This window comes from Apis cerana, linkage group LG6 (genome assembly GCF_029169275.1).
Source record: "Apis cerana isolate GH-2021 linkage group LG6, AcerK_1.0, whole genome shotgun sequence".
Classification (NCBI taxonomy): Eukaryota; Metazoa; Arthropoda; class Insecta; order Hymenoptera; family Apidae; genus Apis; species Apis cerana.
Window position 1 is genome coordinate 12,028,591 of NC_083857.1, and position 26,636 is coordinate 12,055,226.

General features: G+C 26.4%; 1 protein-coding gene across 4 annotated transcripts; it reads left to right on the top strand.

Annotated features, from left to right (window-relative positions):
- The first annotated feature begins 64 nt into the window (after positions 1-64).
- LOC107994103 (mediator of RNA polymerase II transcription subunit 13) lies at positions 65-26,501 on the top strand. Of its 4 annotated transcripts, none has more exons than XM_017050865.3 (17): positions 65-207; positions 11,523-11,856; positions 14,195-14,363; positions 14,491-14,636; positions 14,810-15,239; positions 16,516-16,656; positions 17,886-18,453; positions 18,529-18,735; positions 18,816-20,528; positions 20,614-20,959; positions 21,253-21,548; positions 21,765-21,956; positions 22,090-22,434; positions 22,782-23,120; positions 23,572-23,856; positions 24,239-24,510; positions 24,843-26,501. In XM_017050865.3, the coding sequence occupies exons 1-17, from the start codon at positions 139-141 to the stop codon at positions 24,973-24,975; spliced, it is 5,985 nt and encodes a 1,994-aa protein (XP_016906354.1). In that variant the 5' UTR covers positions 65-138; the 3' UTR covers positions 24,976-26,501. The 4 variants fall into 4 exon arrangements, with proteins under 4 accessions (XP_016906354.1, XP_016906355.1, XP_016906356.1 ...); XM_017050866.3 differs by having other exon boundaries at positions 22,123-22,434; XM_017050867.3 differs by lacking the exon at positions 16,516-16,656.
- Positions 26,502-26,636: the final 135 nt, after the last annotated feature.

The following is a 26,636-nucleotide window of genomic DNA, read 5'->3' on the forward strand; positions in this document are numbered from 1 at the left end:
CGGTCGCCATTGAGAAGTGAAAACCCTCCTAAATGTTCTCGAATAATAGCGGCCTCGCCGTGTGATTTTCGGGGCTGAGAGAGGCGCGCCGCCGCGAGAAGTGTTGCTAATGAGTGTACGGCGTACGATGGAGAAGCCATGACGCATCCGTCGCATCAAACAAACGGCGCTAGCCTGGAGGACTGCCACACGAATTTCTTCGCACTGGTGAGTGATCAGTGAGCCCACTCTTCGTAAGAGTCGGAGCACATATCTACTCTGTGTTTGGAGATTCGGAAGAACGAGACTTTGGCTTCACAGGACGGAAACCAGTTGTCCAACGGCTGTTTAACGGTACCGTGTAATGTTGCGAGCAGAAGTCGTCCGGGTTAACCTATATATTGGAGTATTCCCGTGGGCAGTACTCGATCGTTCGTGTCGACGTCGGTGTTGTGTATCGCGGCACTCCCCTCCCCTCCCTTCCATTACTGTGTATATAATATATATATATATATATGTGTGTATACATACATATACGTACATAGTTGCATGTACATATGCCTATATATACATCTATATATGTACATATGTACATACATAAGTAGTTATATATATGCGCAAGCGTGTATGTGCGCGTCAGTGGGATTTGAAGTTTATGCGACCCAATGTCATGCCTGATTCATGTCGGCCCTGAGTTTTCCACTCGTGAAAGAATTAAGGAGGTTGCAGCAGGGCTGTCCGAAGACTGTTGCATGTATCCTTTGGTTATCGCAGTGAATATTGTTAATTTGTTGTGCTGTGTAGTTGGTGTTCTATTAGTGATCTTTCGATAAACTTGTGGTCGAAAACGCGATCTTTTTACAACAGATAACAAGATCGTCTCTCGTAACATTCCTTTCGCCTTTCAACAAAGCCACAAAACTGTGTCAGACATTGTTTGCACCACTTGAAAGTCCTCGTCTGCTCTGGTCCGGCGAGTCTAGGAACTCCTTTTCGTTGAACTCGACGAACCTCAAACGTGCTTATGTGATACATACCAATCTATTGATGTATATGGATTCTTCGTATACTTCTACTTGTCTACAGGACGTTTCGAAAATAGGTGCTCCAATATCAGGAGTGTATATTGCTCCTTTTCCTTTTGTGAATAGAATAATTTTTGTGAAAATAGTTTTTTCTCGAATTACAATTGATTTAGTTTGTTTTTTTAAAGTTCTTAAAAATATTTGACAATCTGTGATTATTGCGATTAAATATTGTTTTTGGTGGTGATACGTGATTATATGTGATTAAACATAATTCATATATGACGAAATTTAATTATATTTTATTCTTATATTACCGATGATGATATATTTTATCTTGAGTTGAAAAATGAAGATAGAATCAAATTTATATTTTTAATGAAATATTTTCTTTTTTATGACTTATGATTCAAATCAATTTAATTTTTTTTTAATATAATATATAATCATTATTATTATATTAAGATAATAAATTACATGTATATTATTAAAAAAAATTTTGCGTTTTAATAAATTTTTTCTTTTTATTGGTTTTTAATATAGTTATTTTTCAAACATATGGTAAAAGAATTTTCTATAATTCGTTTTTAAATTATGAATAAATATTAATAATAAAAATATTTTGAGTGTATAGATTCTATTAAACGACACAATATATAAATATTTAAATATATCAATATGATAATAATTTATATACATCAATAAAATTATTGAAAATTTTATAATATAAAAAAATATTTTTAATCTTCGTTTATGTTCAAGAAATTTTAAAATGCATAATATATTGAATGTATGATGATATAATATATTAATTTAAGGAATTACAAGTAAAAGAATAGCTAGTAATTTAACAAAACAAAACATCATTATAGTTAAAATATCTTTTATTTGTAAGACTGGCAGTATACGTGTCTAAAGTTTAACCACCTATTTTAGAAACGGCCTGTATGCAAGGCCTCTAGGCTGTCTCTTCCTCTTTCTCTTTCCATTTTGACCATGCAGTATGCGCGCGACTCGTGTATACACATACTTATCGCGCGTATAACGGCGAGACAGACACATTTTTCTGTTACATTCGTAGCGCACCGCATTCCCATGAACAGTCGATCAAAACATCTACCTTTAAATGAGATTGTAGATCGTTTCATTTATTCTCTTCTTTTTTTCTTATTCCGTTAAATTTATGGTTATGTTTTCGTAAATATAAATTGAAAAATTTTTTTGAAAATTATTTTAAACAATTTTTCATCTAAAGTATCATTGAAATAACACATATAACAAAAATCGCGATAAGAGATATCGAAACAAAATCTAAAGAAATTGAAATTCAAAAAATTCATCAAATCATTAATATTTCAGTCATAATTTTGATTATTTTTATATTTTCTTTTACATTTCATGATACGTTTTTATTGAGTTGCATTAAAATTTGAGGAAGTTTAGTGTCGTGTCATTTCTATCTCTGTCGGTTGCAAGAACTATGCTTTCGTTTTGACTCCCCTCGTAGCTTTCCCCGATGAAATTCGTTTACTTCTAACGACAGTTCGTCGCCCTTCACTGTTCCGCATGAATTCGATTTAAGAAATTATTTCGAAATTTTTTTCAAACAACTTCGTAACGTGGCATGATTTCGAAGTACAGTATATTCACGCAGTATTTTTATCAATATTACGAAATATCATGATTGTGATATCGTTGAATTTTTAATTATTTTTATAAAGTTTAAAAAATTTTTAGATATTAAATAAATTATAAATTATTTTAAATATATTTTAATTGAAAAATTAATTTATTAATTTTTATAATGTGTTTAAGATTTATCAAAAGTTACATAAATACTTCGAATAATGTAATATATATAATATTTTGTTTGGAGAAATTTTGAGATGTTTCAAACAAAATAACTTTAAGACGACTTTTGTATATATACAATTTTATAATTTGTATTCATAGTAAAATTTGAACTGCAACGGTCAGATAGGAGCAATGCTCGAGACAGTGGTTCTCAATCAAAAATATATAGAAGCGCGTTCATCTTTATTATCTAAAGAGATTATTCGAATGTACAATATAATTAATCTGAAACATTGATAAGCATTGATTTTTATCAATAAAAATATATATCAAAACGTAGTTGTATATAAGATTATATTTATTTAATAATTTTATTTGCTTTATTACACAAAAATTGTACTTATTAATAATTTTTAAATAAAATAAATACTTTTTTTTGTTACACAAATAAAATGTGTATATTACTTGAAAAATCATTAATACAGATTATAGGACTTGTATTAATAAAATAACAAGAGCGTGAATTTACTTCTTCGTTGTTAAAACGGTTAAAATTTTAATATTTTAATTGTTAATTATTATTCAAATAGTTATAAAAGGTTATTTATTTGAATGAATTATAAATTTATTAAAAAATATTATTTATATATAATTATTTATTAGTAAATTATTTTAGTAAATTATTAATATATATTTTCGATGGAAAATACAATAGAATATACTTTTTATATAAATATTAGTAAAAAAAACTAAAATATATTTAATATATATTTTTCGTTAAAAAACAATTTTAATATATTAAATATTATATAATAATTTATATAATAATTTTAATATATAATAAACATAATTAAATATATCAGAAATAATAATAATATAATTAAAAATAAATTTTTAAAAACAAAAATAGATTCAAATATGATCATAAATTTATTTTATGATTAAATTTATTATTTTGTGTATATAAATATTTAAAAAAAAACTTTTAATTGAATGAAAGTAGATAAATACAAATTATTTTATATTTAACATATATTTAATTGTGTCAAAATTTTTCATTACCGTTATAAATTGCACGGATGAAAGAAAAAAATCAATAATTTCTCAGTTATGATTGGCAATTAATTAAAAATATTTAAAAAGTACTTATTAATTATTATTTTTTAATTTTAATCTAATTTAATCTTTATTTGCAATATCATTTTGAAACAAGGAATAAATGAAAATGATAATTTTCATATTGATAATTTATTACAAAAAGTAAATCAAAATCTTAAAATCTATCTTTGTTAACACAAATTTTCCGATAATTGTAAGATCTTCATCTGCCATCAAATCAAAATAATTAGAATTTTTTTAAATTGGTATTATAAATTACCACAACAGTTTGAGTTAGATTTTGATTAGATTACTTAATAATATTATTATTTAAAATGTAGAATACAATTACAATGAAATATATTAAAATTGATAATATCTACTTTGTAAAAAATTTTTAAATAATTTGTAATCCTAACTAACAATTGTATCATATTCATATAATATTTATATATTACGTTCAAGTAAAATTTTATTATATATTTGTTACAAATATTTTTTTTTTTTATTTAGCTATATTTTTCACCTCTATCGTGAAATTTTTGTTTTCATAATTTAGGTATTGAAAGGTTAAATAACTAAACTGTTATGATCATTAGTTTAGTATCTCAGCTCAACAAAACCAATTGAAAATTAATATTAGAATTCTAGAAATGATTATTATAACTGCTCTTATTATTATTTTTTTTTTATTTTTAAATATTCTGAATTAAATAAATAATTTAAAATTTACTGTTTACACACGCACGCACGTATTAGTTTATTATATTATATAAAATATAGTATACAAGTTTTATATGTGATCGTTGAACTTTAATTACATCAAATTTTATTCATTTAAAAATGAGGGTTCGAAAAATGAGGGGAAAAAACGGTATTCCGAGGTCAGCACGAAACAAAAGTGGCGAGCTCAAAATCGGGCGATGTGTAAACTCTCTTGTAGTCTTAACACGTGACGTCCTCGCGGTGCAAGGCTTTCACCTAGGCTGGTCAAGCCCCCTTCGGCTTCTCCTGTTTCTCTCCACGGAGCACCAGTTTCAGCATAATCTAGCCGAGTGACTTCGTCGACGAAGAAGCCGCGTGCCTCGCGTATCTCGCTCGAGAAATCACCAGAACGGACTGATATATAATAGAGCAGTGTTTCCCAACATTTTTGGAATATATCCCTTTGTTGTAATAGTCAAATAACCTGCTATTCTTATCTTTTTTCAAAATTACATAAAAATACATATTTAAATAGGATAAAATAAATATAATATTTCATTTTTACGAGTGAATCACATCTATTAAGTATAATTAAATATAATTATTTAATTATTTAATTAAGTATAATTAAATAATTAAGTACATATTAAATTAATATTGAAAATCTATATAGCAAATTGAAATATTTAATTATTTATTATTATATAATTGCGATAAATTTTTAATATTATTTTTAGTATTCACTATCATTATATATTATAATATAATTTATTATCAGATAACTATATTGAAATAAATAAATGCTGAAAATTTTTATTATAAAATTTTTTATATAAATAATAGCAAATAAATAATTATTGTAATCTTCTAAAAATCACTTGACGGCCTTTTCTCAGAGGTCACAAGTTGGGAAACACTGAAATAGAGAATACCCAGTGACTCTCTAATTCTTCTCTGAATGTGAACATTTTTTCTTGTCTGATTTTATTCAGAATATGCAAAATAAAAGGAATGTAAATGAACAGTTAAATATAATTTAAGTACTGAATTTGATTAATTTTTTATTTATGTTCATTATAGATTACAAATATTTTGTCCATTTTTTTTTAATTTTTAAACAATTATTTGTGAATCATGTCATAATATAAATATTATAAAATAATGAATAATTAATTTATGGATTTCGGAATTCATAGTATTAAATATTTTTTACATGTATTATTAAATTAAATTCAAAATAATAAACTATTTTTGAAATGAACAAAAAAATTTAGAAATAGAAAAAGAAATCAAATTATACATATTTTCAATTTTTTTAAAGAATTATAATAGAAAAATGAGCGAAAAAAAAATAACAAGGATGATAGTGCGATTGATAGTATAAAACTTGCTGGTTAATTTGTCAATGAGACAAGTTTAATTAAATATTTATTAGACTTACATACTAATTTTAAAAACAGAGTTGTGTTATAAAACAAATCAATATTAGATTATAATATTTATCGATATTGATTTTTTTGTAATAGAAAATAAGTTAAATATTTAAAGTACGATTTAAAAAATTTTAAATTATAACATAATATTGTATTTAATTAATTTAGATATATTTAAATTTAATATAAATTCCTATTCATTTATATTATCTATTTCAAAATTGATAATTAATTCGCTATTTATTTATAAATAAATATATGAAAATTGTAAAATATATGAAAATAACAAGTAAAAAAAAATAATAAAAAAGAACGAAGAAATAGAAGATATTAAATCGTGGTAAGACATAGAATCTCAATGGAAAGAATCTCATATTTTTAATCATAGAAATGTATTATAATAAATTTAAATAATGGAATATATAATTTTTTACAAAGAAACAATTAAAATAATTAATTCTTTTAATGATAAAAGTACATAACATAATCTTAAGCATGTTATTTTATTTTTACATTTTGTTTGATTAATAAATAATTATTATTTCTTTCTTTTTTTTATACATATAATAAAATCAATTATTCTAATATATAATGTATGTATTTTGTTCATATATATCAAAATATGTTTTATATAATCACAACGAATTAAACATATATGAAATATTCTATAATCTATGAATCCATGAAAATTAAAAAAATTATTGTTGTTATCTTTAGTTTTAATAAAATTGATAATTAGTAATTGATAATTTTTGCCATAAATAGTTAGATAAAAATAAGTTTGCATTTTTTGTACTATATAATATATAATATTATTTTAAAGATTTTTCTGAAAAATTATTGAATTGATTTTTCGTTACTATTTTGGTGAGATATTGAATTTGCAATCATATGTTTACTAATTGAAATATATATTGAACATTGCATTCATTGCATTCATTATCAGAGATTCTTTAATATTATGTTTTATATTAGATACTTATCATATTAAGCTAATTGATTATACATACAATTACGAAATAACTTTTTTAAATAACATATTTGCAATTTTAATTGCACATTGAATATTTATAAAAAATCGTTTAAACAATGAAATTCTATTTTTTTTTTTTAAGATTTTCTTTACTTGTCCTATATATATATATAAGAAGATATAGATTTTTCTTTAAGAATTATATTATATTTTATTAAAATTTCAAAAAGACAAATTTTTTAATTATACTTGTAAATCTTTATTTTAGTTTAAAAAAATTGTAATGAATAATTAATAATTATAAATCATAATGCATATAATTATGAATATATATTTAATTTTATCTTGGATGACACTCACAATCAAATTCAACATCCAAAAAAAATTTATTTTAAAATGAGTATAAAATATCGATAAAAAATTATTCTTAAATAATATTTTTATATTTTAAAAAATTTTTTTTATTTAAAAAAACTAATAAATATTTTCGAATAATATTTATAAATCTTCATAAATTTTACTTAGTTAAGATTTTAATAAATATTATTTATTAAAATTTTATAAATATTAAAATTTAAAATTTAATAAATATTATTTATAATCTTAAAAAAATTGAAATATTAAAAAAATAATTATATATATTATTATTAAAATAATAATTCAAATAAAATTAAAAGAATTGACGCAGGAAGTACGATTTCATAGAAAAAAGAAAGACGAACGTCAGTGGCATCGTAGGGTATATGTATACTCTATCCACTTTCGAGTGGCTTGTACGCAAGAGAATTCCGCTTCGTTACGCACGTGAATGTAATGTTCGTGCTGCTTTAACGGCAAGCGTATAAGGAGGGCAGTAAATGGGAATTTACAGCTGTAGCTGCGTTCTATGCGCACCAAAACATTCTCTATTGCTATAAAAATAAGATTGTATAGTTTCTTCTATATCTTCATTGATATTCGGCATTATTCCCCTCACTACACGATCAATAATTCGATATGCTACTGTGTATTTTTGACTCGAAGTACGTGGATTGCAATCGGTTGCATTGGAAATTATAATCGACGAAGGCTGTATTAGTAAATTGTCCATGATTGTTCTATTGTCGTATATTCCATACGTTGTTTTTAATATTTTAATTAACGAATCAAATAAAATTAAAGTCAAATATTATAAATTATCAATGTTTAAAGATATTTTGATGATACAACGAAACATTAAAGTATCTTTGATATAAGATCATTTTTAAACCGGTTTTTAAATGTATTACTTAACAGTAAAAGATGAGAATTATTTAAAATCATTTTTATTTTTTTTGAAAGATAAATTTCATTTTTATTCATTTAGATATCATTTTCAAATGTAAATATTTAAAATTTTATACAAAATTTCAATTTTTTTAAAATTATTAAAAAAAATTACAATTAATTGTAGTGTTTATCAAATCTAATAAAGATTCTATAAAAATATAAAATTATTAAAATTTTAATACATAAACATTTCAGTTTTAAGAATATTGAATTAATATTAATATAATATTAATATAAATTTAAATAATATATAAATAATTAATATAAATTTAAAAACTATCATTATATTATACATTATTTTAAAAATTATAACAAAAAATTAGACTAATTCTTAAAAAAAAAATTTTTTTTATATGTAAAAAAAAATCAAAAAGAAAAAAGAGGGAAAGAGGCTGTGAAATGATACCGTGGGAGAAAAGGAATACGAATAGAGGCGCGTATGGCAGAATGGAACGAGGGAATGTGGCAGACTCGCGAGTTGAATCCACGCGGGCGGCCTTGCACGTCGCCTTGCTTGTATTGATCAGTAAGCTTGACAGTCCCGTAGCGTTACGATGGGCGCCTTTGCTTACCGATTATTTCGTCGCGTCGACACGATAGGCGCCACTGCGCGCTCTTAACTTCCGAATCGATCTTTTTTTAATATTTTTTCTTTAAAACATAATAGAATTAGATCTATTATAAGAAAATATCATTTATATCATTATTATATTTATGTTATTATAAAATATATTGAAATATTTAAATTAATATTAAAATTAATTTAATACTATCATCGATAAAAAATAAATGTCAATGCAAGATGTTAATACTATTCTAATTAAAATGAAAATTTTGAGAAATTTATTAATTATTTTTTTTAACATGTTTCATAATAATTTTTTTAATAATTGATGTATTATTTCTTCATTTACAATTATAAACATTTCTTATATCATATATATGTTTATAATATCATATATATATATATATATATATATATATATATATATATATATATATATATATATATATAAACTATATTTATCTAATTTATCAATATATCCATAAATTTTTAAATTAGTGTTTGTGAAATTATTTGATTTGTATATGCAATAAAAAAATTTACAATTTTAAGTATAAAATAAAAAAATAATTTTTATAATACACAATAATATAATATACAATATTAATGAGAAATAATTAAAAATTATTAAATTTATATCTTATTAAAATATCTTATCTTATTTAAAATAAATTTCCACTCTTATTTGAATTATTCCGATTATGTCAGCTGACAATGTGACGTAAGAAAAGGCACGCATTTGATTGGTTGAGAAGCGCGCGACCTGCTTGCGACTGCGCGTGCCTTTATCACTTGGTTGTGGCGCCACGATAAAAAGACATGTTTACGATCATCAGGATTTATATAGATAGATTATAGTAAATAATGAGAAAATTTTGTGAGAAATTCTTTTTCGTTTTGTGTTAATATATCAAAAATGATGACACATAATTGCTAAATAAATAATAACAATCTAAAACTGATAACTTTTTAAATAAATTAAATTTTATTAAAACATAATATTCAATTAAAACTTTTAAATAATAAAATATGCAAAAGATTTATAAATTAATAATCTCTTAAATATGTCAATTATGTATTTTATAATTACAATAATATTAATTCATTTGCTAATTTCTAATGCTTGAAATAAAAAGAAAATATTACTTACAAGCTATATTTAAATTATAATAAATTTTAAATATAAATGAAATTATATAATAAATATATAAAATTGTTTCAATATAACATAATTTTATATGTAAAATACTTATATAATTATTTTTGCTATATTTTTGTTATTGAATGTAATTAATTTATAAATATCATGCATACACCAATTATAATATAGTTAAAGTAAATGTATACAATTAACTGTGTAAACTGGATATCAGTAATTTACAAAAATATTAATTAGTCATATATATGTAAGTCAATAAAAAGTGTATGAATCAGGTGTATTAGTTATCGGATCAGTGAATGAACTCTAACTAACAATGATAAGATATTTTATTTTAAATATCGACTTTGAATATAATTAAATTTTAGCTAATGTATTATTTATCATTTTTTTTGTTTCTATCAGACAATACAAATTCATTAATATTTTCGGAAAATTTAATACAAATTTAATGTAGAGAATTATACATTTGATTATGAATATTTATATGAATATTTATGTTTTATTCATCGTTTTTATTTTTTATCTAATGTCTTTTAATAGATGATTTTGGTATAATTTCATTATTATTATTTGTTATATTTACAATATATTTTTAAATTCATATTCGATGTGTATTTATATGTGTACATTAAAGGAGAATCTTATTGTTCACGGTTAAATCAACGATTTGTTACGTTGCGTGACAAATGGAAATAGAATGCGGCGAAAGTTCAAGGACCGACCTTTCTCAACAGTCAACCAATGTTCCGATATATTCCCTATAATCTCTAACTTATCTTCGCTAATTGGGGAAGTTTGCGCAAGTGTCATATTATTCACATGAATTATATATTTAATTATTGTTAATACATAAATAACAATTGTTAACATATAACTAATGATAACAATATTTTAATTATTCTAATATTTATAATCAAAAATATTAATTTAAAATACATTTTTCACTATAAATATTTATTTGATTTAATAAATTTCATTATATAAATTTTTATAAATATATGAATACAATATTCAATACAAAATAATTAATGATATAAAAATGTCAATAAATCCATTTTTCTTCAATGTTCGATGCAATAAAAAAAGATATTTCTTCTTCATAATTAGATTATATATTAATAAATCAATAATTTTAATTTTTTAATTAGCAAATATATTCACTTCATAAGTAAATAACAGTATAATTTGACGTGCAACTTTGACATAACATTAATCGATGCAAAATGAAAACACTTATGATATTCATCTCGTGCATTCTTTTTTTTTTAAATTTATAATTAAAACATCTTGTTCAATCTATATTGAATATAACTTTTATTATTGCAAACAAATATATCCAACAAAATTTATAAAATAAATTTAAAAAATCGAATATAATCAAACTAATCTGTAATGAGATATATAAGATAAATTTTATATGCAAAAAAATTAGTTGAAATTATAAAGATAACAGATGATTTCATTATCGTTTTATTGGTAGACGGACCTCTGCGGTATCAAATGGAAGAAGCTCGTGTGGGGCGAAGTAGCCGGCGATTTCGGGGGTACTCCCCTCGAGGACCCGGTGTTGTCGAGCTTCTCGCGGTGCCTCGCGGGTGACATTCTCTGCGTGTGGCGGCGGGTCGCCGCTACGCCGGCCACCTCCGGCCCGGCAACCGCCTCGGCAACCGGAGCTGGCATCTTCGACCTGGGCATCGCACCCTCGCCCGCACCACCACCCCTCTCCCTTACCGCCGCCAAGGAACTCTGGATTTTCTGGTATGGCGAGGAACCTGATCTCTCTGGTCTCGTGTCACCGGAACTCATCGCATGTGGTGAGTAATGAAGCTCCTGTGTATTATGTATTCTCCTATGGATCACTTCGATTCTCAATAGACACAGGGATTGGATGTTTATCTTTCCATCGGATAGGCTTTATGTATATAAATAATTAATGATAAAACAAGGTGTTAATAAGTTTTAAAAACAATATTTTCCTCATAAGAGTATTAGCTAAAATTCAGAATATAATTTAATATAATATTTATTCTTTAATGATTCGATATTAAATGGCATAATAAATAACCAAATTTCGTATTTTAAATATTCTTCGTTAGATTGTATATCTTCTGATATTCTGCAATTTCAAGAATTTTCTGGAATTATTGCAATATGTTGTGGCAAAACGTATTCGTGTGATCAAATAATGGTTTCATCAATATGGTATGAATAAGTAATATGGATTAAATCGGATTTATTCGTAACAAAGACATAGATATTTCTATTTTCTTTATTAAATTTTATTTATTAAAGCAGATTGAAATCTATAATTAAAAATAAATTTATATACAATAAAAATATATTTAAATGACTATTTAATTTTATGTCCATCTAATTTTTGTGTTAAATCAGATTGTAATAGATATAATATTGATATGATTTCATAACAGTAAAATATAAAAAGAAAGAATTTTCAAATTAAAATAAAATATCGATAAAATTTTATTATTTCAAGATTTAATGAAAAAATATTGTTTAAAAATAATGAATATTCATCATGAAACAAAATGAAAAAATATCTTTATTTATTCTATTTCTAATTAATATTAATCTCAAGAATATTAATATGTATGTTTTTTTACATATGTATTCATATGTATTCTTTATATATGTATTTATTTTTAAATTATTCTAAGATTCGATACTAGAAATTCAATTCAAAAAATGAAAAAATATAAATATATTTGTTACGGAAAAGAAAATAATGATTAAATAGTTTTATGAAAAACAATAATACTTCAAAAGTAGTACATCGCAAATTCTAGTGGACATTATTGTAGGAAATCCCGTATGCTTTTGTTTCGAAGAAAGAAGGTGTGCAAAGCGAGCGAAGCGGTAATGTTGGCTAGACCGTGTTTCTCTGCATAGGGTCGCTGAACCATGTACTTGTCTGCAACTCAGTGCGATGCAACGCAAGGTTCCATTATTGTATATCGCAAGAAGTACACCAATTGCGGAACGAACTGATAAACCGTTAGTCTTGGATGAATCCAATTTTTGAGTATCATGGACCAGAAAACATATATGTTGTATTAAAGATTTGAATGAATCATTGATAAACATAGATAGATAAAAATATATTCTCAATAATTAATATCTTTTTAAAAAATATGATAAGAAAGTAAAATTTGAAAAAATTAAAAATTAAAAATTGTTTTAAAAATGTGTTTTAAAAATTATCAAGAATAAAATTATTTTTTTTATATTGATTAATATTGTTGCAAAATATACACAATTCTTAAGATTAGAATAATTTTGATAGATTTTTATAATTATTTTTTTTATTTATATTATTTTTATTTTTTACAGTTTTAAACAATATTTTAAATGTGTAAAGATTTTAAGATAAAGATTACCTTATAATTTGCATAAAAATTATATTGCAAGATAATATGTAATTTGTATTATAATTTGTATTATTATTATAATTTTAATTCGTTTTAGAAAGTGAAAGAGAATATACCTTCACAATCACATTTACAGAATTGATGTTCATAAAGCGTAAAGTTCATTACTATTTCACGAGTAAAGTAAAAATATGTTAAAACGCGAAACGCGAAAAAATTAGATCTATCATACAAAAACAAAAATATAAAAAGGAAACAATTTGATTTTAATTTATCAATATAAAATTCTAGAATTTTATTTTCTTGGTCAAACTCTCTTTTGTTTTCCATGAATTGCTCAGTGTCGACGTGACTCGCTGTAATTTTATACACGAATTGCATTACTTTCACAGTGGAATCAGCCGTTTCTTTCCGCCAGTAAGAATTGTAGATCATAGAGGAAAGTAGATCACAGAAAAATAACAAAACGTATTTGTTTCTAAAACAAAATTTCGCTATCTACGAAAAAAAATTACGATGAATCATATATTTAATTTAATTTTTTTAATAATCTCAATTATATATAAACACGTAATTGTTATAACAAATTGCATATAAAATTATTTAATAATATTTTTTAATTATTATTTAAGATATTCAACAATCGATATATATCAATTGTATTAAAATTATAAATCTTTAAATATTATATAAAATAATAAGAATTATTACATTATAATAAATAAGATTAATTGTTTTATAATATAAACACTTATTATTATTACAGAAAGTGAGCAAGGTTCTTGGGAAAGCGGATTATCATACGAGTGTCGATCACTTCTTTTCAAAGCTTTGCATAACTTGATTGAACGGTGCTTACTATCTCGTGATTTTGTTCGCCTAGGAAAGTGGTTTGTACAACCTTATGATGGATTCGAAAAACACCGTTGCAGTAGGTATGTTCTTATATTATTATTAGTAATATCTTTTATTATATTAAAATAAACAATCTTCTACTATTATGAAATAATTAAATATTAACTTCCTTATAAAATCTAATTTAAATAATTTTATTATTTACAGTAGTCACTTGTCATTCTCATTTGCATTCTTTGTGCATGGAGAAAGCACTGTATGTGCAAGTGTGGATGTCAGGCAGCATCCTGCTGTGCGACATCTTACAAGGACTTGCTTACAACGTACCCAAACTTCCCAATCTGGTGTTAAAGGTATAATAAATTATTCAACTTAATATAATATATAGTATATATTATATATATATATATATATATATATATATATATATATAGTATATAATAATTAGTATAAATTATATTTTGTATATAATTAATATAAATTATGATTATATAATTATTTGATATATTTACTAATTCTATTGCAGTGATTCTAGCTCCTTACGGACTAGCAGGCACATTAATTGGTCCAGTGGGACGTATAGATAGTCAACTTCTTGAAGAGTGGAAACATTTTTATCCAATCAATAGCAGTAACATAGAAGCAGGACTTCCACCTCTAGTAGAAGTACTTGTTGGTGGTGTCCGCATGCGTTATCCTTCTTGTTATGTCCTGGTCACAGATATGGATGATAGTCCACCTGATACTCCTCTTTCTCCACCAAGTAGTCCTGCTAGTTGTGAACATCCTCTCTTGAGTCAGCAGGAATTACAAGCAGCTACAGAATTACCAGAACGTGTATGGGCAGAATGTACTTTGAGTTCACCAATTTCTGCTTCCAAGACAGAATCTTCCACAGAACTTGGAACTTGGACCTTTATTGATCCAACACAAAAGTCTTCCTGTATCTGTTCAAAGTAAGTAATTTTCATAATATTTTAAATTATGAATTTAAATTTTACTGCATTGTAAAATTAATATATTTCATAATTTTATTTGTAATTTAAAAGATTAAAAATTTTTTAAAAATTTCACTCAAAAAATGTTTATCTCAGAAATTTCATTAAATAGTATTAAAATTTAATTGTTTTGTGTTATATATCCAATATAATTAAAAATTACAATGCGGTAACAGTAATTGTAATAATAATAACTTTTATTCAATTTATAATATTATATGAAAGTACATGTAAAGAATGCATTTATGAAATTATTGTTAGATTTTTAACTATTATTTTCTTTGCATATTTATTATGTGTAGCAATAAACATATACTTCTTTTGACTGCATTCTATGTTTATCTGATAATATTTAAAATATATAGTATAATGTTCGTAATGTTGTTATTGATTCTGTCTGCATGTTTTAGCACAATTTATAAAATGTAGATTATTTAAAATATTACAATATAGATAATTTTTTTAATGGCTGCTGCAATATATGCATGTAAATTTAGTTCTTGAGAATGGCTAAAGTGCAATTATTTCTTTAAATTAGTACTCTTTATGACAACAAAACTATCCTGTATCAAAAAGTTTAGTAAAGAATATTATAAATTTTTTATTTTTTTTAAATTATAAAATCTATACTATAATAAAACTGAATAATAGTAAATAGAAATCAAAATATTAAATATTAAAATAAAAAATTATAAAAACTAAATAAAATAATAAATGTGAGGCTAAAAATACTATCATTACTAAAATTTTATTTATTTTCTTCATATTTTAAATAAATAATTAAAAGTCTCATAATTTTAAAATAAAAAATATGTATATTTTTAAATTCTAAAAAAAATGTTATATATATTTTTACATCAAAAGTAAAAGGTTTGAAAAATTGTAAAAATAATTAAAAGTTGATATTAGTTTACAGTAATACTTTGCATTTTGACTACAGGTTGGAACTAAAACTGGGTAACTTGTAAGGAAAATTTGTACCAGGAATGAATAAGGAATAAAGTGAGACGGTATTATTTATGTTTTAGTTAGATAGGCCCATTAAAAGATTTATTTAATAGTTTTATTCACGAAGATATGACTAAGAAATGATGATAGCAATGGTCAATTTGGAGAACAAAATGCAATCAGAATGCAAGACATTACTGTATCTATTTTTGCTCCATATATTGCTGTCCAATAAATAATACAAATAGAAATATAAAAAACAAGATATTAAATACATCGGTTGCAGGTCTGCCACCCCCGGGGGTTGGAAGAGCCTGGCCTCCTCTCAGGTTCAGAGGGATAAAGGTGGACGGAGGGTCGTACCGTTTCATCGACGCTCTACCACCCAGTGGGATGCTTGTCCCTCTGTCCCTGCTAATGCCCCCAGGTGGGTAATTTCTGCCCCGATATCAATGAAAAAATCATTTTTTTTTTTTCATATCTTAATTAATCACCGCAATAATGCAAATATCGTTTGATCGTTATAATACCATAACGTCATCTTTTAATTCACATTGCTTATGAAAGCTCCGCTACTTATTTAATCAGGAGTAACTAAACCTAATTGCACGAATAATGCATTAATCAATATTATATCATGTTTTCTTTTTGTATGTGGGAAGTCTCATTTCTGAAAGAATTATAAATATTAATTGTGATAAAGTATAAACAAGAAAAATCATTTATTATTATAATTATATATTATAATAAATAACATACAAGATATATTATATAGTATAAATCTTATCTTTGATATTATTAAAGAAAAATAATATATTTTGTATATACACATTTAATATACACATTTTATATATACTTTAAATGAAAGCTGTTTTATATATATTTATAAATATTATAAGTAAGTATTATAAATATTATATATAAGTATATTCATGCAAAATTGGTAAATCAATATATATTGTATATATGATGTTATAATATAAATAGTGCTGAGATATATCATAAAACTAAAAACCTTACATAAATATATTTCTCTTAAATAAAATTAATTTTTTTATTTCTTATTTCATGTGTTATTATACAATTAATTTCTATTTTTAAAATTGTATAAAATATTACAATAATTTAATAGAGAAAAATACATATTCTTATAAAATATTATTTAAATATTTATGTTTTGTTTTTCTTTTTCTTTCTTTTTGAAATTTTGCTTTTTTTATTTCGGGTAATTATTGTTAAAGGATGCTTTGCATGTATGTTGTTGTTAAAGAATGCTTTGCAGTATTGTTCACAATTTCAGCATGATTTTTGTATTTATTATATTTCTTTTGCTATATTTATTATATTAATATTATATTAATTGAATTTATAATTTTATTTTTGATTATATTTAAAAATATACTTGTATTCTTAACAATTTTAAATTTATTTTTTTACAATAATTTTTAATGGAATGATTATAATTTTATTGTAAAATTTTGTTCATATAAATATTTATTTTAAAAAATCATCATTTTTTATTTCGCATGAATCAGCTTTTTTCAACATTACTTATAAATCATTACACTTAAAATATTAAATATATTATTAATCTTTATATAACATTTATCTTCTAAAAGAATCTTAATTTATGATTATGTTCCTTAATTGGAATAGGTCTGTATTGAACAGAACAGAAGCGCCGAGTACACCACCAGGCGGACCTCCTTCTTATTCAAGAGGACCACCAACAGGAGGAGATTGTTTACCAGTTCCATCTGTTGGCTCACCAGGATCTCCTGCACCTTCACCTCTTCCAACTCCACATTCCGAGCCAGCATCAGTTCCACCAGCAGAACCGACAATGCCTACACTCAGCCCTCAACCACCACCAAGTCATGCAAACACTGCCCCACCACTAACTCCTTCTCAAGGCCCAAAATCAACTTCCTCTGCATGCAATAATCAAGTACATAGTCCAGTTCCTGGACCAACATTAAAACGACCAGTCCTAGTTTCTAGAGAATGTGAGGAGATTTATTTAGAAAACGAACAGTCATTACGTTGTCTCTATGATTATTCAATACAAGAAGCATGGCTCAATCATCCTGTAAAACGTTTTAAGGAGTCTACTAATAGTCCAGTTAATGTGCGGAATAACACATTATATCCACCAATAAATTCTCAAATTCCTCAATCTCAAACACCCAAAATAGAAATTAAACAAGAACCAAATGTCAATGTTGTAAGTGATTTTTTCCAGTTATATGTAATATTATTACATTATAAATTATAAATTATATCTATTAATGTTTAATAGGGAGATTGCATTGGAAGAAGAACAGATCCGTATGAGTTTGATGCAGCAGGTGAAGAAAACGGTACAAGCGTTGACGGACTTCGACGGCAAAGAGATGATCCTTCTAAACCAGGATCCTTATTTACTAGCGAAGGTCTTCAAGCATCTTATAAAGATTTAGACCAAATTTTTGATAATTCTGATCCAGATACTTCCAGTGATGAAACCGTAAGTTTTTATTTTTCTTTTTTTTTATTATTATTTAATAATTTTTGTAATTAAAATAAATTATATAACACTTCTTATAGAATTTGAACCAGCTTCAAGTACAAACTCCACCAGAATCAAATAGATCTGGTGGACTTCATGAAGAAACCAGAGTAGATGCCAATAACAGACATAGTAATAGAGGAGTAGGTGTGTTACGACCAGAAGAACTTTCCAAAATGTTTCCAACACCACCATCCTTAGAGCATAATCCAGTTGCTTCTCCTTGTCAGTTAAATGACTCTTTAATGGACCAGACGGAACTCTCTGTACCTCAACGACCACTTAGGCATCTACCTGATATATATCCAAATATGGGATCTCCTCAAGAAGAGCCAATCGATGATTGGTCTTACGTGTTCAAACCTGCGCCCATCTGTAAGATGGTTGGTTCTTCCAAATATGCTCCACTCACAAATCTGCCCAGCCAATCATTACCTCCTGTTACACTGCCATCGCACTGCGTATATAGACCTTCTTGGCAGTGCAATCCTACTTCCAACAACCCAGATAAACCACTTCCACCAACTAGACCTGGTTCAGTCCAACAACAACCTTGTCCTCCAAGTCCAGCACCATTGGGAGCACCATATCGCTCAGCAACTATTTCCGGAAGACCACCACCGCCACCATATGATCAACCGAGTCCTGCCACATCTACTACTTCATCGTATCTAAACAAAAATTTGAATAGTATCGAGGCGGATACACCAGGTCCTACTCGTGCACCAGAATCGAACTCTCTCATAGTGAACATCCTTTTAGGTGACACTGTGCTTAATATCTTTCGTGATCATAATTTCGACAGTTGCAGTCTCTGCGTGTGCAATGCAGGTCCAAAAGTTGTTGGTAATATTAAAGGTGCAGATGCTGGTGTGTATCTTACACACTCATGGTCAAGCGGAGCTCTGTTTCAAGATGATGATCAGATCAGGTGTAGTTGTGGTTTTAGTGCAGTTGTAAATCGGCGATTGGCTCATCAAGCTGGTTTGTTCTATGAAGATGAAATGGAAATCACTGGTATTGCAGAAGATCCAGCGGAAAAGAAAAAAGCGTCTTTGGTTGCTGTAGCCTGTGGAGGGAGTAAACCAACAGAAGGTTTAGATGTGATACCACCTAGTGTGTTAGAATTGCTTAGAGAACAGTGCCTGATCATACAGAGTTCTGCAAGTAGTCTTTACAGAGCATCGAGGATCTATGCTACAATGAAGAGTTATCCAATGCTCACGCCTACCATAAATATGTTGGAATTTAATGATGGAAACGAAGTTTCGCTAGCAGCTCTTGATCAGGGTAAAATTAACGGTACGCACAATGAAAGGACTAATCGTATAATTGGAGTGCATCGATGGGTGTTTCTTAGAGCAAAAGGTCCTCAATGCAGTGGTGATATTGTGCGAATGATGAGAGCTTTACAACCATTATTACAAGATGCAGTACAAAAAAAATGTACCACTCGAATGTGGGAAGCACCATATACTGTCGCAGGTCCTTTAACTTGGAGACAATTTCATCGTTTAGCTGGTCGTGGAACAGATGATCGTTGTGAACCTCAACCAATACCTGCACTTGTTGTTGGATATGATCGAGATTGGCTATCTTTGTCACCTTATGCTTTAAGTTACTGGGAAAAATTGCTATTGGAACCATATGCTGGACCGAGAGATGTTGCCTATGTAGTGGTAGCACCTGATAGCGATTGTGTTGTTAATAAAGTAAAATCATTTTTCCGTGAATTATCAACTACATATGAAGTAAGTAAATAGATTTTTCATATTTAACATATTTTTCATTAAACATATTTTTATTTTAGATTATAAAATTATAATTTTTTATCAGATTTGTCGGCTAGGAAGGCATACACCTATTTCAAAAGCATTGCGTGATGGTATTCTTCGAGTTGGAAAATCGTCTGTACAGAAACAAATCAAACAACCAATAGACGATTGGTTTAAACTTTTAGGAGAGAACCAATTAGGAGAATTGTTAAGATTATATGCCCAAGTTTGTAATCATCGATTAGCTCCATATTTAACGCAAGTTATTCAAGATCGAAGTTTATTAGATCCCGGAGATTCGCAATCTAATAAGCAACAACAGCAACAGCAGCCACAAACAACTATTCCCGTTACCGATACAATGCCAGCTACGCCTGATGTAATGTCAAGTAAACCTGAATCTATTGGTATGTTTTAATATTTTTCTTGATCATCTTCGAATTTCATTGCACAATATATAATATATATATATTTATATTCATTGAAATATATTTTTAAAGAACGATTCTAGAGATCAAAATAAATACAAAAGTTAGTATACAAAATTGTATAAGATATAAGAATCTCCATAAATATATTAACATTTTATATACGAATAATGCCATTAAACTTTTTTTTTTAATCGAAATATATTACTAAAATTTAATGTATTTTATATATTTGTTTATAAAAAAATTATATAAAATTTGTAAATTTTTAGAGGGAGAAAATCCTAGAAGTGAAACTCCATCGTCAAACACAACAAATACTAATTCTAATACTGGTAATACAACACCAACTTCACAAACTGCCACAGTACACTCTAGTACCACATCGGGTCCAGATGAAGAGGAAGTTGAGCCTCCAGCTATAGTTGTTTATTTAGTAGAACCTTTCTCATTGGGAGGTCCTGAAGATTCTGATCGTCGAAGACTTGCTATTTTAGCTTTGTTACGTGCATATTCAACAGCAATTAATAGCATGCCTGAAAACATTAGATCTAATATAAATGTTCAGGTGAGATTAAATTATAATTTTTCTTATATTTAAATAATTTGATTAATTTAAAAAAAGATAAAAAATAAATAAAAATTAGATTTATATATCAAAAGATCAATATTTAATCCAATATATATATTTCCAATATATTTTAATATGTAATGATGCGTTGCATATAATTGCATATAAATAACTAATTGTAAATAATTAATTTGTAATTTATGTTTTCTTCAGATAATATCTTTGGAAAGTATAATGGAATTAGGACGAGCTAGAGAAAGGCGCAAGATACAAGATGAGATGAGAGCTTTAGCATTAAATGTATTTCTACAAGGTCGTCGATTATTAAATCATAATTCCACAGTAAAAAGTCTCACTGGATTCGGTACTGCTGCGGCAGCAGATCTTTTCCTTAAAAGTAAAGATGTAAGAGCCTATTTTATATATCTTGTGTTTAATTATGTTAATTTTTTAAAATAAATCAATTGTGTTGCCCGTGTGCCTATTAAAATGATAAAAATAGTAAAAGATAAACAGGCCATGACTCGATCATTTTCAGTCTTATAGTAATACTCTTGCAACTATACATCAGGAACGAAACAGAGCTCCGTACCGGTTATACTCACCAGCCTACGTCCTGGCTCCTCTACGGGCGAAAAGTGAAGCACCGGAGTCTTTTGGCATTGCTGGACCAGAAGAGTGTGCAGTTCTGTACCTTAGTTACTGCCTAAGCGAAGATCAATCTTGGCTACTTGCGGTTGCAACTGATGATCGTGGCGAAATATTTGAAACAGCTACTATCAATATTGATATACCCAATAGGAAAAGAAGAAAACGCGCCTCAGCCAGACGAATTGGATTACAAAAATTGATGGATTTTATACTGAGTGTAATGTCTCAAGGTGTAAGTAATTTATATAACATAAAAAAATTAAACAAATTTTTTTATATTTAATTTTTATTTTGTATTCATAAAACACTTATGATTATATACTATATATAATTTTAGTCAATAAGTTTAATGGAAAAGCTATAAAAATATTTTTAAATATATTTAAAAAGTAATAAATTCATTCAATAGAAAAATAAAATCATTTAATATTAATATTCAGTTATTTTAAAATATCAAAAAAAGTAATTAAAATATAATTAATGATAAGAAACGAAAAATAGCAATAAATTATTATATTTAATATTTAAATAATTATAAATATTTTATTAAAATAAATACTTCTATATTCATTCATTTAGGTACAACCTTGGAGATTAGTAGTAGGTCGTGTAGGCCGTATTGGACACGGTGAATTAAAAGGTTGGAGTTGGTTATTATCGAGAAAAGCGCTTCTTAAAGCCTCTAAACATCTTAAAGAAATATGTGGTCAATGCAGTCTTCTATATCCGTCAGCAGCACCTTGTGTGCTCAGCGCCTGTTTAGTCTCCCTTGAACCAGATTCGACTCTCAGGCTTATGGCTGATCAGTTTACACCTGATGAAAGATTTAGTCAAGCATCGGTAAACTGCCAATTGTCTACACCACAAGATGTTACGTGCACTCATATTCTCGTCTTTCCTACATCTGCTACTACACAGGTAACTTTTTGTTTAAATTTTATTTTAAAATATAAATAAAACATTAAAAAAAAATCATTTGAAAAATTCATTAACAAAAATCATTTGAATATTCATTAAAAAAAATACATAGAATTACAATTTTTTTTTATTAAAAGAAAACATATTTTTTTCAAAACATTAATTTAATAATAGAATTTTTTCATGAATTTACTTAAAAAAAACTTTCAATTTATTATTCTTTGGAAATTATATTCTATATAATTTTAAAATATATTAATAAATAAAAATAATAAATAAAGTATATTCTGCATCATATCTTATACATTTTTATATAAATTAAAAAATAAATATATTTTTAAAAATTAATATATTTATCAAAAATTATTTTTTATAAAATTTCAATAAAATTCTCTTTTATTCAATATTTATAATTTTTAAATATCTAAGAATGATAATTTTTTTGCTATAGTCGTCACAGACTGCATTTCAAGAGCAACATATTAATGGACCAGAATTAGGAGATGATGAACTATTTTCTGCACTAAATGATGATATGCCAGAAGGTATGGAAGGCATGGGAGATTTCAATGATATTTTCAATGTATGGCCAGAAGCTGGTGCTGGTGGAGGGCAAAGTCCTGGAGGTAGTCCACATCGTCCTGAAGGATCTCCAATGGGTGGAGACGGTGGTGGTTCAGGTTTAGGGAATCATGATGGGCCTGGTAGTCCATTTCCATGTAGTAACACACCAAGAGTAAGTTAATATAGATTATTCAAATTTCAAAAATTAAATATAGTTTAAAAGATTCAATTCATTTTTATTTAAACTTTTGATGTTAATAAATATAATTATATTTATGAATATTGTTGAATATGATATATAATATATAATAATTTTTTATTTATAATATTTTATATATTTATTATTTATTATATTATAAAAAATAATTTTATCATAAAGAAATTAAATAAAATAATAAGATTACTAATATTTTAACTAAAATTTTAATTGAAATAAATATAACAAAATAAATATTTTAATTATAATTAAATTATATATAATAAATATGTACATAAATTATATGTAATTATTTATATGTGAAATTAACAAAAAAAAATTAATTCACATTTGATAGGTTGCAGTTGCTGAACAAGCAGAAGAAGTAGGAACACTATTACAACAACCTCTTGCTCTTGGTTATTTGGTATCTACTGCACCAACTGGTCGAATGCCACCATGGTTTTGGTCAGCTTGTCCCCATCTAGAGGGAGTTTGCCCAGTATTTTTAAAGAATGCCTTACACTTGCATAGTCCAGCAATTCAGCAGAATAGTGATGATCTGTTACAACAACAAAGTGCACTCACTGCTCATCCATTAGATTCACAATATACCACCGATGTGCTCAGGTTAATATTATTGTTTTTATTGATTATATATTTTTTCTTTTAATTATTTAAAATTATTAGAAATATTATTATGATTAATAATTTAAATATTCTGAAAATGACTTTTAATTACGTCAAAGACAGTATTATATATTTTAAATCAAAAAATTTTACTATAGTATTTTAAGATTTTATTTAATACTTAATTTAATAACTTACAATTTATGATATATATACATATATATATATTTTATTAAAATTTAATTTAAAATATAATATATTTATATATCAACAATCTATATATTTGCTAAATTCTTAATAATATATTTATTATTATTACCAATATATTTCAGATATGTACTGGAGGGATATAATGCCCTATCATGGCTCGCAGTGGATGCGAATACGAAAGATCGTCTATCCTGCCTGCCAGTGCACGTACAAGCGCTCATGCAGCTCTACCATGCAGCAGCAGCTCTCGTCTGACCCACACCCTCTCCCTTCGTAGTGCAGTATGTGCACCTCTTTCATGCACTTCTTTACCATACCGTCACTTGGGGCTTTACGAGAGCAACTGGTTTCCTACGTCCGTCTTCAACTGTTTTTTAGAGACTTTGAGATTCTTCTGGATAACTGGGAGAACGATCTTTCGACCATTAGTCGAATCTCCAATGCGAAACCGACTTTTTTTTGTACTCGATTCTTTTTTAAATTAATGCGATAATACATCGTGATTGTAGCGTAAACTTGATGATTATCAATGCACAGTAATTCTTTTTAACATTTTTCTATTCGTGTAATTCGATATCCGAAAAAAATAAATAGAATGTATTTTATGTTTTTCAATAATCGCGACAAACGAAAATAAGATAACACGAAATATTATGATGACCGTATATTGCCGTATACCAAATGGAATCTAATGAATGGAAGGTAGAATTTTATGTGTGCGAGAGATTGATAGAACGAATGAACTTGTAAGAGAACGAAAGAGAATGAATACAAGAAAGTGTGAAAGAGAGGAAAGAGGGAAGAACGAGTGCGCGTGTATAAATGGAAGAAAAGAGGAAAAAAAGAGAACGCGCCATAAGAAGTTAAACAATTGCCTCTCTGTCGGTAGATAGTTCAATTACAAATCAGAATCTCTAGAAAATTTCATAACCAAAACGTTTTTAATTGTAAATTGAATTTTGTACAAAGCTTTTATTATTAATAACGACGAAGTAATATAAATAATATTACGTTGTTTTTTAATTTTATATAGATGATATAAATGAAAAAAAGAAGAACGGAAAGGGAGGTGATACTTCTTTTTTACAAGTAAAATGCCTCGTACAAGCCCCTGGTGTGAGATAAGTACGACAATTATATATTATATTATATTATGCTCGCGCGGCACTGGGTCACTGTTATCATGTTTCCTGGACCCATTAGCGCAATTTTTCGATGCTGTTTGACAAATTTTATTCAAATTAGGTGACCTCTATATATTATACATACATTAATAGTGTAAAATATTGTTTTTAAATAATTTATGAAGTGAGAAACATCGCCGAGATATTAGATAATTGAAAATGAGCGGAAAAAGAGCAAGAATAAAAGAAAATGAAAAAAGGGCACAGAGAGGTTTGTTCCCTGAAATTTAGGAAAAAAAAATGATTTCATAAACAAATAAATGAGCGCGCAAACAAAGCGAAAAAGATATATAAGAAATAAATAAAAAGACAAGAGAAGAGAATACAGGGCGCGTCTGAATGGAAGCCAATGGTGGCTAATTGCGTCAGTCGCATAGTACAAATATGACTTGTACATAGCAATCCCTAATCCTCTCCCCCTTATAAAGTTAATTGGTTAATTTACTCACACACCACACTCACACTGTATCTATAGTATTTATTATCTGGGTAGAACATCATTATTGGGATTATTATTATTAATTATTATTATTATTATTATTACCATTACCATTATTATATTAATATTACGAAATACAGTTTTATGTGTATATATAATTACATACCTCATTTCACACAAAATATGTGTGTATCTTACAGCTTTGATGTTGCAAGCATAATAGAAATGGTATAATGTCTTTATTTCTGCAAAACTTATTATTAATGTAAAATTAATCATATATCATATCATTT

Coding starts and splice junctions, on each gene's coding strand:
- LOC107994103 (XM_017050865.3), top strand. CDS start 139: ATGACGCATCCGTCGCATCAAACAAACGGCGCTAGCCTGGAGGACTGC. Junction 208..11,522: donor ACACGAATTTCTTCGCACTG/GTGAGTGATCAG, acceptor TTTTATTGGTAG/ACGGACCTCTGCGGTATCAA. Junction 21,957..22,089: donor TTTTCCTTAAAAGTAAAGAT/GTAAGAGCCTAT, acceptor GATCATTTTCAG/TCTTATAGTAATACTCTTGC.